Source organism: Elephas maximus, chromosome 6 (assembly GCF_024166365.1).
Source record: "Elephas maximus indicus isolate mEleMax1 chromosome 6, mEleMax1 primary haplotype, whole genome shotgun sequence".
Taxonomy (NCBI): Eukaryota; Metazoa; Chordata; class Mammalia; order Proboscidea; family Elephantidae; genus Elephas; species Elephas maximus.
Genome location: NC_064824.1, coordinates 143,135,034 through 143,152,511, shown reverse-complemented (window position 1 = coordinate 143,152,511; position 17,478 = coordinate 143,135,034). Strand labels below are relative to the sequence as shown.

Sequence of the window (17,478 nt, the reverse complement as noted above, 5' to 3'; positions counted from 1 at the left end):
CCCAGGGGTGCTGCTGCAGGGATGCCACCTGGCAGCACCTCACCTGCTGCTCAGCAACAGCGGGCTACGCTGTGGCGGCGGGCAGGCTGCTGCATCCTTGCTCAGCCCCCGGCCTCCCCTGTGCCACTCACATCAGTGGGAGGGGGAGCAGCTTACCTCCCTGTAATAACTGGATTGTCTCCTTCTGTTGTACTTTTAGGAAAACGAGCGTACCAAGGACCTAATCATTGAACAGAGATTTCATCGCACAATCATTGGGCAGAAGGGTGAACGGATCCGTGAGATTCGTGACAAATTTCCAGAGGTAACGGCTCCAAGAGGCACTCTTCGGTAGCCCCAGGAGAGATCTGATTGACATTTGGTATCTTGGTAATCCAGCCTCACTAGTTATTGACCTCGGTGATTTGTTCTAGGTTATCATCAATTTTCCAGACCCAGCACAAAAAAGTGACATTGTCCAACTCAGAGGACCCAAGAATGAGGTTGAAAAATGCACAAAATACATGCAGAAGATGGTGGCAGACCTGGTAGGAAGGATACCCATGCTGTTTATTATGGGACAGTGTTACAGGAAGCGTTTTGGATGGGTGGGGACATCCTTCCTAATTCCCCACTCTCGCCCTGGGGGGCTGCTTCAGGACATGAGCACAGGCACTGGACACCTTGACCTTGAAGCTGACAGAGACTGCAGTGCCGGTGCGGTGAAACGATTGGGGAGACGCCTTTGCTCAGCCCCCACCAGGCTCTCATGTCCTCTTCAAATGCCTAGATGTAGAAACTTCTCTAAGGAGAGAAAGCTAGCATGCTAGAGTAAGGCATCAGTTACTGATTAATGATCGTCCTCCAAACTGACATGGGGGAAGAGCTTTTCATGGGACTCGGGGTGGCCGAGGAAATGCTACAGAGGGCTGTGTGCTTCACACCAATGACTGCCTGAGTCGAGTCAGTGCTGGGTCACCACTGAGCACTGCCAACTCACAAGCGCTGCTGTGACACAGCTGTGGGAGGCTGGCTTCCCAAGGGTCACAGGGTACACATCTTGATAAGTGCTCTGTAGCCGGCCTGGACTCCCACTTACTGGTGTGGTGAGGGTACCTGGCTAGACTTAATGGTTGTGTGTTGTGAAACGTGTCTGATGATTGTAGGTGGTGTACAAATTACACTGTGTGCCACTTTTTATCACTGGGGGCTCTCAGCCAATGACTTGTGGCATGCCAGATGCTATGAGTTTTCAGATAAGTTATCACACCCCTCCCCATGACAGACCTTGACAGTCAGAGGGCTGGGGAGGAAAGTAGACTCTGAGGCCCTGTTGGCCGGATAGCAGCACCCATATTATTTTCACACTGCCTTCAGGCATAGAAGGGGTATTTCAGTGTAGCATGAATGGTTGATTGTGCCATCTTGTTTGTTTTTAAGGTGGAAAATAGCTATTCAATTTCCGTCCCAATCTTCAAACAGTTTCACAAGAACATCATTGGGAAAGGAGGTGCAAACATTAAAAAGGTGACCAGCTTGTCCCCTGCGCCTTGATTCTTCTTTCCCTGCCCCTTACTCTACACCATTCCTGATTTAGATTTAAAGGAGGACCCCTTACTTCCCAGGTCTGCACTCCTAGTGTCTTAACTGTGGGAAGTCAGCTTCACCCTCTCTCCTTGTAGATTCGTGAAGAAAGCAACACCAAGATTGACCTTCCAGCCGAGAATAGCAATTCAGAGACCATTATCATCACAGGCAAGCGGGCAAACTGTGAAGCTGCCCGGAGCCGGATTCTTTCTATTCAGAAAGACCTGGTAATGGCGGATGTTTTATGGTGGAGAGCGGGAATGGGTTTTCCTCATGTAAAATCTCTGACAGCCTCTAGAGCTCTAGCCTGAGATTCCTTTATCCAGGGCCAGTTGGACGAGCGCGCTGCTCATACAGAGGATTGCAGTTTACATCCAGGCTGTGCTGATCTGTTACCTTTGCTCCATTCATGATAACATTTTCCTGCCATTTATCTCTTGTTAAATGAGATTTCTTGTCTGCTCATTCTCTCAACTAAAGAGAGAGAGGAAAGGAAATCTCCAACTATAATTACGGGTTTGTTTACCGCTATCAGTTTTCACTTCATGTGTTTTGAAACTCTTCTTAATTACACATGTAGGTTTGTTGTATCCTTCTAATGAATTGACCCCCTCATCATTAAATGACCTTCTTTATCCCTGGTAAAATTCTTTGCTCTGAAACCTTTTCTGATACTTAAGTGAGTTTCTTTTAGGTAACTTTGTTTTTTATTCAACCTGCAGTGTCTGGCTTTCTAATTGGGATGTTTAGACCATTTACGTTTAATGTGTTTGTTTTTTTTTTTTATGGTTGGGTGCAAGTCTGCCATCTTGCTGCCCCGTCTGCTCTTTGTTCCCATTTTGCTCTTTTTCTGCCTTATTTTGGATTGAATATTTTTTAGTTCCTCTTTAAGAAACTTAAAACATGTACAGTACTTCTGTTTCTCCCCACCCTAACCTTTATTCTTTCTTGTCATGCCTTTTGCTTTTGCCTGTTAAAAACCCCACAGTGAGTCGTTGTTTGTTTAAAGAGACGTGAACAGCAGCACAGGGCTGGAGTGCTCGCCGTTCCCGGGGCTCGTCACCCGTGCGGGCTCACGCGTCTGCTTCCGTCTTAGAGGACGTGCTGCGACTTCACTGCCAGCACAGCTCTGCTGCTGATGAGTTCTGGTTTCGCGCGTCTGCATTTTTTTTTTATTTTTGGTCGTTTTTTAAGACTTTTTGCTGCTAGATTGACAATTTTTTTTCTTTTAGTACTTTTAGTTCTGTCAGTACTTAAGATTTTGCTCCACTGTCTTCTCACTTGCATAGTTTCTGATGAGGAATCTGATTCATTCTTAGTTTTGTACATGAGTCTTTTCTTTTCCACCTGGCTGCTTTTAAGATCTTTATCACCAGTTTTGAGCAAGTTACATGTCTAGCTGTAGTTTTTTTCATGTTAATTTACTTGCGGTTCATTGAGGAGCTTGGATATGTAGGTTTAGAGTTTTCATCAAATTTGGAAGTTTTTTTGGTAGTTAATATTTTTTCTGTTAACCCCTTTCTCTCCTCTCCTTCAGTGACTCCAATTACACGTATGTTCAGCTGCTTGACGTTGTTCCACAGTTCACTGGTGATCTGTTTATTTTGGGGGGTGGGTATTTTTTCTCCGTGTTTCTTAAAGTTCACTAATTTCTTGCAATATTTAATTTTCCTTTAATCCTATCCAGTATATTTCTCATCTCATACGTTGTTTTCATTTCTAGAAGTTCAATTTGAATCTTTTAATATCTTCTATGTTTTTTTTTTAACATGCTCACTCTTCGCTTTAGTTTTTCAACCGTATACGATACAGTTAAAATGACTGTTTTGACGTCCTTGTCTGCTAATTATAACGTCTCTGCCATTTTTGGGTTGTTTTTGATTAGTTGGTTCTTTTTTTCCCTCATTGTGGGTCGGATTTTCCTTTTTCTTTGCCTAGGATTTTCAGATTGAGTATCAGAGGTTGTGAGTGTCACTGTGTTGGATGCTGGATGCTGGATGTTGTAGGGTTCCTGAGCTTTGTGAAGTTAGTTGGAAGCAGTTTGCTCCTTTTAGGACTTGCTGTTTTTAGGACCTGTCGGCGTTTATTCCAGGGCCAGTGGTTTCCCACTGCCAAGGTGAGACCCTCCAAGGGCGACACCCAGTGTCCCATAAGTGCTCACCAGTCTGGCTGGTGAGCGAGCTGCAGGTGCTGTTTCTGTGCACACCATGTGACTGTGAATGGGCTCCAAGGCCCAGGAGCTCTCTCTGTCTGCTCTCTCCTCCTTGGCTCCCTGCTCTGCAAATTCCAGGTGCCGTATTCTCCCTGGACCCTTAGCTCCCTCTCTTCCCTGTTACGTGAGAGGCCACAAGTGCTAGGGCTGGTTTGTTGCTGTGTCTCCAAGACCGAAAAAACCAAACCCATTGACATCAAATGGATTGCAACTCACAGCGACCCTGTAAAAAAAAAAAAGAGTAAAATTGCCCCATAGGGTTTCCAGGGAGCACCTGGTGGATTCAAACTGCTGACCTTTTGGTTAGCAGTCATGCTCTTAACTGCTTAACCACCGTCTCCAGTGTCTTGAAAATCTTGTTTCGCTCATTGTGTCTGTTTCATTAGTTGTTCCAGACAGGAGGGTAAACCCACTCCCTTTGTTGCTTTGCCTTGGCTGGAAGCAGAACTCTGGCCTGCGAGGCTTCACTGGAAGAGTCCATGTGCATGCTGGCCCATAGACCTGACAGAGCAGTGAAGCCTACATTCTGTGTTCTAGTCACAGCTCTCCTTGTGAGCTGGACACACCCCCACACACAGACATTCCCAGACCCTGACCCCCTGTCGGGCATGTGTCCTGTAGTAGTGGGCTCCCCCCACACATTCCCAGACCCTGAGCCCCCACCGGGCATGTGTCCTGTAGAGGTGGGCTCCCCTTCTCCCTCCTACATTCCCAGGCCCTGAGCCCCCCCGTCCAGCGTGTCTGTAGAGGTGGCATTTCTCTCAGTGCACCCTTCCTTCCCCTGTTGTGTGTGGTCTCAGGCCAACATCGCCGAGGTGGAGGTCTCCATCCCAGCCAAGCTGCACAACTCCCTCATTGGCACCAAGGGCCGCCTGATCCGCTCCATCATGGAGGAGTGCGGCGGCGTCCACATCCACTTTCCCGTGGAAGGTTCCGGAAGTGACACAGTTGTCATTAGGGGGCCTTCCTCAGATGTGGAGAAGGCCAAGAAGCAGCTCCTGCACCTGGCTGAGGAGAAGGTAAGTCTACCCTCCAGTGGGGCTGCTCCCGAGTCTGGGGAAGGGGAGTCACTATGTGTCTCTTGAGGGGAAGCCTGCTTTCACTCCCCATCTGCTCCGTGGCAGATTGGCACACCGCTCAGACAGCTCTGTGCCTCTTTGGTCCTGCCGCTGCCATGCCACATTTGGTGGTCCCTTACATCCAGGGTGCATCCAGGCTGCGAGGCCAGACACACGGATGGCAGAGGGAGCGTGCTGTGAGGAGGGGAGCAGGGCGCTCACTCTGCTCAGTTCCACTCCCTCACTTGGGGCGTGGGACTTGCTTCCTCCTTGGCAAGCCAGCCATCTTAGTCGAAAGTCAGAAAGTCATAGGTTGTACTAACATCTGAGGGGCACCAGGTCTGAGCCCACATGTACGTGATAGAGAAAATTAGCTCTTTTGGTTATCTGTTTTGCTTTGTTTTTTAATGTGATTTTTATATGTTAAAAGTCACCTTTTTTAGTGTATAGTTCTGAGTTTTGACACAGTCTTTATGATAAGTCTTGAAATCAGGAAGCGTGAGTCTTCTAAATTTGTTCTTTTTAAAAATTGTTTTTGCTGTTCCAGACTACTTGCTTTTTCATATGCACTTTGAAATCAGTTTGTCAGTTCCTAGAAAGAACCCCGCTGGTGCTTTGGTTGGGATCGTGTTGGCTGTGTAGATCGAATTGAGGAGAATCGATGTCTCAGCAGTATTGAATCTTGGAATCCATATCTCTGCATTCTCATAGATCTTTGATTTTTCCTTTGTGTTTTGTCATTTTTAGCGTATAGATTTTGCACACACTTTGTCAGGTTTATAGCCAAGTATTTTTCAGTGCAGTTGTGAACAGTACCTCTTCATTCCTTTCGGTTTCTAGTTATATGTTATTAGTACAGAGAAACGTCTTTGACTTTTGTGTTTTGACCTTGTTTCGTGCAGCCATGCTAAGCTCACCTATTAGTTCTGGGAGCTTTTTTGTCAATTCTTGTGAGTTTGTTGAAAACCATGCCTTCTCTGAAAGGACAGGCTTGTGTCTTTCTTCCCAAGCTGTGTGCCCTTTACTGCTTTTCCCTACTCTTTGGCGTGGGTTGAGCAGTGGCAGTGAGAGCTGCCCTCCCTGCCTTGCTCCCTGCTCTTTCACTGTTGAGCATGATGTCAGCTGTGGGTTTTCATGGATGCTTTATGAGGTTTTCTTCCAGAACAGATGTTGGTTTTTGTCAGGTATTGTTTCGGCATCTACTGAGGTGATCACATGGTTTTTTTCTTTGGTTTGTGTTGTTACAGTGAATTGACTTTTTTTTTTTTTTTTTAACTTTGAACTAACCTTGCATGTCTGGGTTTTAAACTCTACTCGATTTTAATGTATTATCCAGTTACCATACTGCTGGATTGGATTTGCCAAACTTCCTAGCTTTTTAATAACACTGCAGTTCGTGGGTGTCTTCGTTTGAAGCATTCAAGACTCTCAGGGTGGTATTTTGCAAATCCAGCAATTTAACAGATGTGCTACTTTGTGACTGTTCAAAAATTGACGCTCAGTATAGTCATTATGTAGCCTGATAGCAGACCTTGTCTCTTCCCTTCTTTCCCTTTGTAGGGTCCAGGTCAGGAGGGAGTAGAGAGAGAGGTGTACTCTGTCTGTCATGGGCTCAGGTGTCCCTGTGTCCTCCCACTGAGCTCAGCCAGAGGGCTGAGGTCTGTGATGGAGCTCAGCTGCTGTCATCGTCAGGGGGCTCGCTGGGCCGTGAACCTCTTTGATGCTGAGCCTGAGGATGCTTTCTCCAGCCCTGATCCAGATTGGCTGGGTCTCAGAGCATGTCCATTAGTGTTAGGAGACCCAGAACGGGGACGTGGGAGCACTTTCCCTGTCTGGTTTGGGAGCCAGTGGTGAGTGGAGGGGCCAGGGATGGCAGCGTCACTGCTGTGCTCAGGCTGTGCGCACCGGGTGGAGGGGCCACTGGCTTCCTGCCGTGCCGCCACCACTCTGCTCGGGACCATCATCGTGCACCCCCGTGACAGATCAAGAACAGCTTGAGCTCCTGGGCTGCGTGCCCTAACCTCTCGGTGTGTCTTTGACGGTGTGGAGGAAACCGCAGGTGCTTTCTGCCTGAGGCTTCCTCTGCTGTGAGGGGCGGTCAGCTCTGTGACCGTGGCCGTGTGAGGAGGGTGCACCCGCAGCTGTCTATGACACCCGCTGCTGACCTGCCTCTAGTCCATGCAGGCCAGCGTCAGGGTGATGCCTGTGGGCTTGTTTCTGTAGCAAACCAAGAGCTTCACAGTTGACATCCGCGCCAAGCCAGAGTACCACAAGTTCCTCATTGGCAAGGGGGGTGGCAAGATCCGCAAGGTGCGCGACAGCACCGGCACCCGCATCATCTTCCCCGCGGCCGAGGACAAGGACCAGGACCTGATCACCATCATCGGAAAGGAGGACGCCGTCAAGGAGGCCCAGAAGGAGCTGGAGGCCCTGATCCAGAACCTGGTGAGGCCCAGGATCTGCAGAGCCTGGGAGACTGGGCCTTCTGCCGACCCAGCGAGGCGTGGTGGGCAGGGAGTTCATTTATGTTCATTCTCTCAACACAGGATAACGTGGTGGAAGACTACATGGTGGTGGACCCCAGGCACCACCGCCATTTTGTTATCCGGAGGGGCCAGGTCCTGCGGGAGATTGCAGAAGAGTATGGTGGTGTGATGGTGAGCTTCCCACGTTCTGGCACGCAGAGCGACAAGGTCACTCTCAAGGGTGCCAAGGACTGCGTGGAGGCCGCCAAGAAGCGTATCCAGGAGATCATCGAGGACCTGGTGGGTCGCCCAGGCGGGTCAGCATGTTCTGGGAACCTTTCAGAAATAGGCCCTGAGGTGCCCTGCCCCTCCTTCTCTGCCCATCCCGGGCCCCTGCTCCTCTGCCCACCCCGGGCCCCTCCTCCTCTGCGCACCCCTGTGCCTTCAAATGTTTGCTCAGAAAAACGGGGTGTCTGGGGGCACCTAATGGGAAATGGTGAAGAAAGCTGAGCGCCGCACATGGATCCCGAAGAACTTGACCTTGGATCATCTCCTCTGTGCCCCTCCAGGAGGCTCAGGTGACGATGGAATGCGCGATTCCCCAGAAGTTCCACCGGTCTGTCATGGGCCCCAAGGGTTCCCGGATCCAGCAGATCACTCGGGATTACGGCGTTCAGATCAAGTTCCCTGACAGAGAGGAGAACCCAGGTGGGTCCCAGTGTGCCTGCCCCTACTGAGAATGGGAAGGGTCGCGTGGTCCCAGCTCTCAGCCTGGGCTGCTTTGCCCCTCATTCCTGGCAGGGTGGGTCCCTGGCACTTGAGGCGAGCGCTCTGCCCCAGCCCTACCAGGTGTGCTCAGAGGCTCCGAGCTGAGGGCTGGGCGGCATCTCTTGTCCAGATGATGACATGTCTGTCCAGTGCCGGAGAGACTCACAGGGAGCAACAGGTCAAAGAAGAAGGTCCAAGAGCTCACAACATTTACCCACTGGTGCCATGGGTTCCATCCGACTGTTAACGCGGGAGATGATTTTAACGGCGTGTGTGATTGGACTTGAATGTGTTGAATGTGGGCCCATAGCCCTGTCTCGAGCGGGCTCCCTTCTCCCACCTGCCCTGTCATTGCTGTGACAAGTCACATCTTGTGGGAAGGCTGGTCTATTGCTGAAGTTTCTCGGACAGCCGCTCAGCCGCTCAGCTCAGGCCCCTCCTGCCCTCCCTGGTTCTGGTGAAATCTTGAAGAGGGCGGAGGAGGGCCATGGTCCAGCATGGCCGTGCGCTCCGGGTCACACACCTGGAATTATGTGTCCAGCTGGCTTTGCTGCTTTGAAACAAAGGAGGTTCTCTCCCTGTCCAACTGTCCTAGCTGGTGACCCTCAGCCTGCTGAGGAGCCCCCAAGGTCACCAGCCCAGCCTCACGGAGCGTGTATTGGGTGAACACAAAGCCCTGTCAGCCCACCTGGCATCTGGAGTAGAACAGTGCGTGGCTGTGCTGTTGCTGGCATGGCTATTTTCAGTTTATTTGGGTAAAATGTGACACTTGAAGGAAATTTGCAAAGGATAGTATGGAGAAGACTCCTGTGTACCCACCACCCAGATTCACCCACTTGCTTTGTCACCCCGCCTGCTCCTCTTTGCACGTACATTTTCTGAACCATCTGTGTGTTCTTTGCAGACACTACGTCCCTTTATTTGTGGTTGGCATTTCTCACATGATGTCAGTGTGATGCTGTCATCCACACGTGCTCCACGCAGTTTCTGCAGCCCGGAGGCCTCACACAGCTTCCTTCCCGCCCCTTCCCAGCCCAGGACCACATGGCTTTAAGCAGCTGGGTCCATGTCCTCCCCTCACACGTTCACTCATTTGTTACTCACACTGCCCCTGCATGCTGCTTTATCTCATAACTGTCGTTCGTTGTTTCATCATTCTGATGTTCAGAGGCCAGTGGGTCTCCAGCGCCTTCCATGTCCTTGGGATTCGTTCTTGCTCTCTGAGCCCCTCCTTTCTGTCCTAAGAGGTGGTTCAGGCTTGTCTTGCCTGTTCCCTGATCGTCCCTTGCTGTCCAGGACTGGTGTCCTCTCCCAGGCTCCTTTCTCCGTCGGCTGGCCCTGTTCTGTGCCCCTCGCCTGTCTACTTGCCCATGTTTCTCACTTCACTCATGAGGTCGTTCCTGCCAGCTCCATGTGAAAGGTGAGGAGATGGCAAAGCCAGCCTTGTCTCCCACTGCCCAGGAGCCTCTGAGAGCCAGGCCGGCATCCTGTCCGCCTCCTCCCTGCCTCCCTCCTGTCCAGCTGTAGTAGGCCCACCCTGAGTGGAGGGCGCTGGCCCTCGTCCTCAGGCCCCTGCAGCTTCCTCTCCGCTCCAGTTCACAGTGTGGAGCCAGCCATGCAGGAGAATGGGGACGAGACCGCAGAGGGGAGAGATACCAAAGAGGCCGACCCTGGTTCCCCAAGGAGATGTGACATCATCGTCATCTCCGGCCGGAAGGAGAAATGTGAGGCTGCCAAGGAAGCTCTGGAGGTATGTCCCCCTGCCCCATATGGGGGGCCCGGGTGGCGAGGAGATCAGTCGTTCACATTCTGACACCAGGTCCTGACGCCTGGTCGCCCCTGCGTCACCTCAGTGCTCTGACCCACGGGGCCATACCAGGCGGAGGCCCCCCACAGCCCAGCTCCCATTTTCAGTTAATTCTCCTCTGGACTTGCACAGCTGCCTGCCAGCCCCTCCTCTCTGGCATTGTCAGCATCCGGCCTTTTGGCCTGCTGGCATCCCGTCACCAGGAGCGTGGGGCTCACTGTGAGCCATTACGTGTTGGCCGCTGTTGTAAGTGTGGTATGTTGCCGCGTGCGAGACAGTTGTAAGGTAGTGTAGAGGGATGGACGTTGAACAAAACACACTATGAGATGATGGTGAGCACAAGGAGAGAAAGCAGATCACGGAGGGGAGGGTGGCAGGTAGGGCGGAGTAGCCAGGGGCTCGAAAGGAGGCCCCAAGGCTCACACACGCTGTCTCACACATACTCTCTCTGGCACCTTTTCCTTGTGGCCCAAGGCCCTCTCTGCCCACTCACCCTGGCCTGATCCTGGCTGTCCCTTCCTGCAGGCGCTGGTTCCTGTCACGACTGAAGTTGAGGTGCCCTTTGACCTCCACCGGTACATCATCGGGCAGAAAGGCAGTGGGATCCGCAAGATGATGGACGAGTTTGAGGTGGCTTTGTGTGCCCTTTTCCCGGGGGGGGCTCCTCAGTCACTTTCCCTCCTGGGGGGCTCCCTGTTCGCGGCACCTGCCCCTAGTGGTGGCCGCTTCTCATGGGCACACTCTGGCTCTGTCCTTGGAGCAGCGACTCCTCCCCCGCCCTCTCAGGTGGGAGGGCTGCAGTCCCCTCTGTGTCGGGAGCCCACAGTGACGTCCTGATGCTTGAGGCAGACAGGCGGGGGCCGTGACTTCACACGCGTGTGCCTTTGCGCCACAGCACAGCTCAGCCAGGCACGTTCCTGTCCTCCGTGCAGGTGAACATACAAGTCCCGGCCCCTGAGCTGCAGTCAGATATCATTGCCATCACTGGCCTGGCCGCCAACCTGGACCGAGCCAAGGCCGGACTGCTGGAGCGGGTGAGGGAGCTGCAGGCCGAGCAGGAGGACAGGGTGAGTGTGGGTGCGGTGCCTGGGCCAGCCACCACAGACCAATTGATCTAGATTTCCCTGTTAATTTGAGATTCCTCCTCAGAAGCTCACAGGAAAGACAGAACCAGGGGTCAAGGGGAGGTGAGGCTTGTTGCCCAGAGACCCAGTCTGCTCCCTTCTAGGAGCTTCTCCACACTTTGGCCACAAGGGGTGTGTGCCACAGTCCAGGGGGCGTCAGGAGCCCCACAGGCAGGCTGACGGGGCAGGTGACATCTCCGCTCTGTGGTCTCCCTGTCTGTTGCATCAGGATCCCAACCCGTCTTTGCCCCTCGGTGGAGCTGATGTTTGTGTGGGGTTGAGCTGTGGGGAGGGGTCTGAGAATTGAGGACAGGGGAATAGCTCCCAGTTTTCAGGTGAGCAGCACAGTGCCTGGAGATGCTTCCACATGAGCTGCGTGCTCCAACACTGCCTCCCAGGCCTGAGGGCCTGAGCCCTCACCCAACTAGGGGGACGCTGTCCTGCCCAGCTCCACTTTCCAGTCCTCAGGGCCTGATCCCTCACTCCACTGGGGGGACGCCATCCTGTCGCAGCCTCAGGGCCCAAGCCCTCACCCCACCGGGGGGGGACACTGTCCTGTCCAGGCCTCAGGGCCCGAGCCCTCACCCCACCGGGGGGATGCTGTCCTGTCCAGGCCTCAGGGCCCGAGCCCTCACCCCACGGGGGAGACGCCGTCCTGCCCTGTTCTGTCTCCTCCTCTCAGTCTCTGCTGGGTTGTCGTCAGGACCTTCCCAGCACCCTTCCCAGTGTGGTGTGCCACCTGTGGGACAGTCAGCTGCCCGGTTTCCGTGACAGTCAATGATGGCAGCCTCAGGGCCATTCTGGGGGCTGGCGTGGATGCACATGGAGGGGGTTTGGGCAAGGCTGCAGACAGCTGTGTCCTGGGCCTCATACTCTGCTGTTTCTAGGCCTTGAGGAGTTTCAAGCTGAGCGTCACTGTAGATCCCAGATACCACCCCAAAATCATCGGTCGGAAGGGGGCTGTGATCACGCAGATCCGCCTGGAGCATGATGTGAACATCCAGTTCCCTGACAAGGACGATGGAAGCCAGGTGAGGACATGCCGCCTGTGGGGCACAGGGGGCAGGGGCAGCGGGAGCCTGGTGAGGGTGACCACCGCTGGAGGTCAGGGACATGGAAGAGGACATGTTGCTGAGGACATGTGCAGTCTGGCCTGGGCCCTTTTTGGCCCTCGCAGCTGAGCTGGGTCTCCAGATACCAGATCACCTTCGCCCACCTAGAGACTGGTGTGTCCCTTGTCATCTCGGGGCAGCTGTGCTCCAGCCGGGTCTTCATACCTGCATTGCTTGTTTCCAATCTCCTGACCCCACTGTTTGTCTCTCACTAAGTCATCATTTGACATCTGGGCCATTCTGGGTAACACCCCCTGACCTCAGTGGGTGCAGGGCCCATAGCTGCATGTGCTGGTCAACCCAGTGGTGCCAGGGCGGTGATCTGGGCAGGGCTGGCCCTCAGAGAGCCCGCCACCAGCCTTCCGTGTTGGTCTGAAGGTGGTCTGGCTGTGTCATTTAGGCTGTGCACGTTAAGCTCATGCTCTACTGTGTCTACCTCCACCGTTCAACTTTCTGCATTGTTTTCCGTTTTGTTCTCGTGGGTGTGATGTTCCCTCATGTCTTGGAGAACATGAACTAAAGCACTTCTGCGTTCAGTTCTCTCCTGCATCCTGACATGTCTCTTTTCTTAGCGTTCCTTTTCCCTGTGTGCTTTGCTCACTCTCTAAAGTCCCGGGGTCTTGCCTGTCCACTGTGTGTTGAGAGGGACCCTTGTGCTGATGGTCGCTTGGGAGAGCAGGTGTCCCTGCCACAACTCAACCTTTCTATGGCATTGTGCCAGTGAAGGAAGGTGTGGGCCCTTCTCTCCAGGCTGGCTGGTACCCAGGCAAAGACACCTCAGAGTGCTGTCCTGAGAGGGACTAGGCAGGAGGCTGTGGGTGATGCCTTGTGTTCCCGTGTTACGCTGTCTGGAAAGCCGGGAGGGAGGGGACAGAGTGAACAGCCTCGTTGAGCCGTTGTTTTGAGAGCAGGCCTCTGGTTTCCTTTCTCTCTGGTACTCTCCTGACTCGACAGCTCCCGTACTCACTCGCCTTCCAGCACCTCCCTGAGCACCATGTGCTCCGTGCGGCTCCCAGGCACGCTGGTCACCAGGCTCCCGGTGGGGCCGTGGCCTCCCTGACGGTTAGTCCCCCTGCAGCCCCAGGACCAGATCACCATCACAGGCTACGAGAAGAACACAGAGGCAGCCCGCGATGCCATCCTGAAGATTGTGGGCGAGCTGGAGCAGATGGTCTCTGAGGACGTTCCGCTAGACCACCGCGTCCACGCCCGCATCATCGGTGCCCGTGGAAAGGCCATCCGCAAGGTCATGGATGAGTTCAAGGTATGTTCCCGCTGTGGCAGGTGCTTAGTAGCGGGAGGGGGAGCAGCAAGTAGGAAGTGGGGCACTCGCCCTGCACACCTCCCTTCCTGCCGGTCTCCGCAAGCCTGGCATCTCTGAGACCCTCACGCTTCTCTCAGTTGAGCAGGTTTGAAGGGCAGTGACTGCACAGCGGTTCCTGTAGTGCCCACAGGGTGGGCAGTGAGAGCCTCTGAGTGGCACTGGGCTGATGCGGACAGGGTGGTGGGGGGCACGTTACCTGACTTCACCGGGATTCAGACCCACGCTGTGAGGTGCCAGGGACGTCATGGGAGGGAGCACCTGGGCCTGGAGGCTTGGATTCTGGGGCCGTCCCTGAAGTGCAGGCTCCCTGCCTCCTGCAAACTGGGTCCCTTGAACCCCAGTTCCACCTGACCTGACAGGGAGTGGATTTTCTGGGGGAACAGCCCCAAGGTCAGATTTTAAATGCTGGTTAACTGAGCAAATGGGTGCTCACAGGCACAGCTGATCATGGGCACTCAGAGCTACCATTGAGCCACAGGCACTCACAGCCGTGGCTGACTCCAGCATCCTTTCAGGTGGACATCCGCTTTCCCCAGAGTGGGGCCCCAGATCCCAACTGCGTGACTGTGACGGGCCTCCCAGAGAACGTGGAGGAAGCCATTGACCACATCCTCAACCTGGAGGAGGAATACGTGAGTTTGGGTGGGTGGTGCTTGGGGAAGCCTCCAAGGGCACCCTAATGACCCTGTGGCTGCCTCCAGCCTCTGCAGGGCTCCCAGGGAGGCCAGGCACAGGAGTGGCCCCTGGGGAGCCCAGATGCCTACAGCAGGGCCTGAAGAGGAGCGGGGCACCGGGGCGGCGGGGGGCCTGCAAGAGGACACAGGCTCCCTCATGGTTGCTGCCGCAGGACCCTGGTCTGGGGTCCACCTGGGCCACGGCCTGACTGCTGCCATGCCTGCAGCTGGCAGATGTGGTGGACAATGAGTCACTGCAGGTGTACATGAAGCCCCCGACACACGAGGAGACCAAGGCCCCATCCAAGGGCTTTGTGGTGCGGGACGCTCCCTGGACGGCTAACAACAGTGAGAAGGTCAGGGCATTTCTCCTTCTCCTGGGCTGCTGGCTCAAACCCAGGGAGGCGGGGTGCTGAGCACTGTGTCCTGAGGTTGGGCAGCCTTTCCTCTGAGACGGGCCCTCGTCTCCACAGGCTCCAGACATGAGCAGCTCTGAGGAATTCCCCAGCTTCGGGGCTCAGGTGGCCCCCAAGACCCTCCCGTGGGGCCCCAAGCGATAATACGAGGAAGCAGAAGTTTCTCCAGCCTGCTGCCCCGCCCCACCACCCACGGTCTCTCCAACTGACCGGCGGCTGGACCCTTGGTAATTGTCGACGCTCCCCCTCCCCGTCCGAGGTCTCGCAGGGAAGCCTGGGCGGCCGCGGGCACCCAGCACAGGGCGGCCTGCACTCAGGACCCGCCCGGCCCCTCTGCTCTGGGACAGGCTCTCCACTGTTTTAAACACTAAACAAGGTAATTGAACATTTCGTGACCCATAACCAGACTCAGCTCCCCGGCCCCCCAGCATGTCCGTCAGCACTCTGACCTTCATTCTGAGAGCTCCGCCTCTGGCTGGGAGTCTACTTCCTGTGTCGTGACCTCAGGAAATAAATTTCCTCGACTTTGTAAAAGCCAAAACGTTTGCCCTCTTCCTTTCCCACTCTCTTCCCTTGCCTATTGCCCAGACCTCCCTACGTAGAGTGCAGTCAGCTTTCTCCAGCTGCCAGGCCGTTCTCTCAGCACAGATGAGAGTGGGAAGAGACCCAGCTCTGGCGCTGTGGGGTTCCCTGGCCCAGCGGAGTGAAACAGCTGCGGGCGCTCTAGGGGCCCAGAGAGGCAGGCAGGTGGGTGGCTCAGGTGGTGCTGACCTGCCCCACCTGCCAGGGCAGAGCCCAGCCCCAGAGCCATGTGGCCTCCATGCCCTCTGGCGCAGCCTTGGCTATCATGGGGCCTACGGCAGTCAGGAGGGCAGGAGAGATGGTCTTCTCTCTGCAGTGATGGCAGCTGGCACTTCGGTATCCTTTTTTTTAGCCACCTTGCCCTCCACACACTATGTACACAATTGCCTTCTTTCTACCTCAAAGCCAGCGTGACGGGTCTGGGTTGAGATCAGGCCTACCACCCAGCACATGGTTCTCTTGGCTTGGATGTTTTGGTTGGTCAGGTGTTGTCAAGGCACTGATGGCCGGGCCCACCTGCCCACCTAGGTGGGGGTCATGTCTCGGAAACTCTAGCTGTGTCTTGGGAGTCGGGGGTGAGGGCCAGGCAGGTGCCCTGGTTCTGGGGAGAGGCCATCCTGCAGCCAGACCCCAAGAGGCAGAACTAAGGGCCTGTGGCAAAGAGGCTGTACACCATCAGGTGTCTGCAGGTAGGGGCCTCGGTGGCATACAGGGCCCTGCCCAGCCTACCTGGCAAAACCTGCTGCAGAGGAAACGTGGCACGATCAGGGGTATCCCTGTGTCTGGTTTTGAGGACCCAAGGCGGGCCCTTCGTCCCTGGGCCATCTGGTCTTCCCACCTGCCTCCCTCTCCCTGGAGGTGACACTTGTCCTGGGGATGGTCACTTCTGCTTTGACACCCCCCCCCCCGCCCCCCGTTTCACTCTGTTTAGTAATTCAAGTTCGGCCATCTTTAGACCCTGAGTTCCAGGGTAGGCGGCTCAGCACAGACCGGCTTCAGTCTCCTTGGCTTGCGCCCATCTGTAGGAGTGCAAGTCGGGTCAGGAGAGCGCCTTGGCTTTGTGGTGTCAGCCAGATGACCCCTGACTGGGCAGAGGTGACTGGAGCAGAGAGGAAGGTCTAGTGCCGCCTTCCTCTCCACGACTGTCCCTTCCCTCTCCCTGGACGCCCTGGAAGGGAAGGCCTGTCACCTCTCCCATCTGCATGAGTCTGGAGCCTCCCCTACTGGCCAGCTTGTTCCTTCTGCCACCCTCCTGGCGCCCTCTAGTGTCCACCCAGACCTCTTCCCAAGCCTCTTCTCGGCCCCCACCTGTTCCCCGAGGCTAGATCCTAAGTTCTCACACCAGCTTTGCACATCCCCCGTGGTGTAGGTGCGGACCCCCTCCTGGCTGTTCCGGGGTCTCGCTCTCACTGTCGTTAATAAAGGGTATGAGCCAACTGGCCTCACCTTCTTGCAGCCCTGGTACTGTGTGGGGTGCTGGGGCAGGGTGGGAGCACAGCTGCGTCCCCTGTTTAATGTCTTCCGTATCCTGTGTTTCCATAGCTACGATCCATCCCTTGGCCTTAACTTTGGAATTTGGAGATTATATGCAAACGTGTGTAAAGGCTCATGAATATGGACAACACTGGAATTTTATAAACTCTAAAATAAAACCTGAAACTGTCCCCGTGTGCCAGAGCCTTTTTTCCCGCCCATGTGCTCTGTCTGGAGACCAGGGAATCAAACCCCAGCATGCTCGCAGGGGGGCAGCCTGGTCCTTCCAGCACCTGCCATCTTCAACAGTTTCTCAGTTGGTATAAGGTGAGGGTCACAGTGCAGGTGTTGCCTGACGTCCCCGTGCAAGGCTTATGTTCCCTTGGGGCCAACCTGTCTCCTTCCTTCCCAGCAGTCGGGAGGCCATCAGCTCAGGGTTGTCTGCACGGCCTCCACCACCAGCCCTATTGTGGAGCTGCTTGGTGGAGCCACTTGGTGGCCTGCCTGGAAGGGGCCCTGTACACAGGTGAAAGCGCTCAGCTGGGAGCCTTTGGGGAAAGGAGGTGGGGAGGGGTGTTGAGTGGAGGGATTGTCTCTCCTCTACCATCCCAGTTGTTCCCCTGTGCCCCTCTAAGCGGGTGAGCGACATCTTCTGAGCCCAGCACGTGTTTGCCTCTTCACCCAGCAGTTTCCCTCCACACGTACCACCACGGGAGGACATGCCCAGTCCCAACAGCAGGCACAAGTCAAGAGCAGGGTGAGGCTGTCATGGGGCCCTCCTTTGGGGCGAGCAGGTCACCCCAGCAGCACAGATGGCCTCACATGAAAGGGTGGATGGAGGGAGGCCGAGGTGGGAAAGGGCCGTGCCAGGAAGGGGGGGCGGTGCACACCAGACCT

At 54.9% G+C, this 17,478-nt stretch overlaps 1 protein-coding gene across 3 annotated transcripts in view; it reads left to right on the top strand.

The window, feature by feature from the left end:
• The window catches only part of HDLBP (high density lipoprotein binding protein), a 73,646-nt gene extending 56,880 nt beyond the window's left edge, over window positions 1-16,766 (top strand). For all 3 annotated transcript variants that reach the window (XM_049888719.1, XM_049888720.1, XM_049888718.1), the window contains exons 13-28: window positions 200-304; window positions 414-527; window positions 1,420-1,506; window positions 1,662-1,793; window positions 4,579-4,797; window positions 7,060-7,281; window positions 7,383-7,601; window positions 7,871-8,009; window positions 9,665-9,819; window positions 10,402-10,506; window positions 10,809-10,943; window positions 11,888-12,031; window positions 13,191-13,376; window positions 13,952-14,068; window positions 14,338-14,466; window positions 14,584-16,766. In XM_049888719.1, coding sequence (XP_049744676.1) covers window positions 200-304; window positions 414-527; window positions 1,420-1,506; window positions 1,662-1,793; window positions 4,579-4,797; window positions 7,060-7,281; window positions 7,383-7,601; window positions 7,871-8,009; window positions 9,665-9,819; window positions 10,402-10,506; window positions 10,809-10,943; window positions 11,888-12,031; window positions 13,191-13,376; window positions 13,952-14,068; window positions 14,338-14,466; window positions 14,584-14,670 — 2,295 coding nt within the window. In that variant the 3' untranslated portion in view covers window positions 14,671-16,766. The remainder of the gene's footprint in view (window positions 1-199; window positions 305-413; window positions 528-1,419; window positions 1,507-1,661; window positions 1,794-4,578; window positions 4,798-7,059; window positions 7,282-7,382; window positions 7,602-7,870; window positions 8,010-9,664; window positions 9,820-10,401; window positions 10,507-10,808; window positions 10,944-11,887; window positions 12,032-13,190; window positions 13,377-13,951; window positions 14,069-14,337; window positions 14,467-14,583) is intronic.
• Window positions 16,767-17,478: the final 712 nt, after the last annotated feature.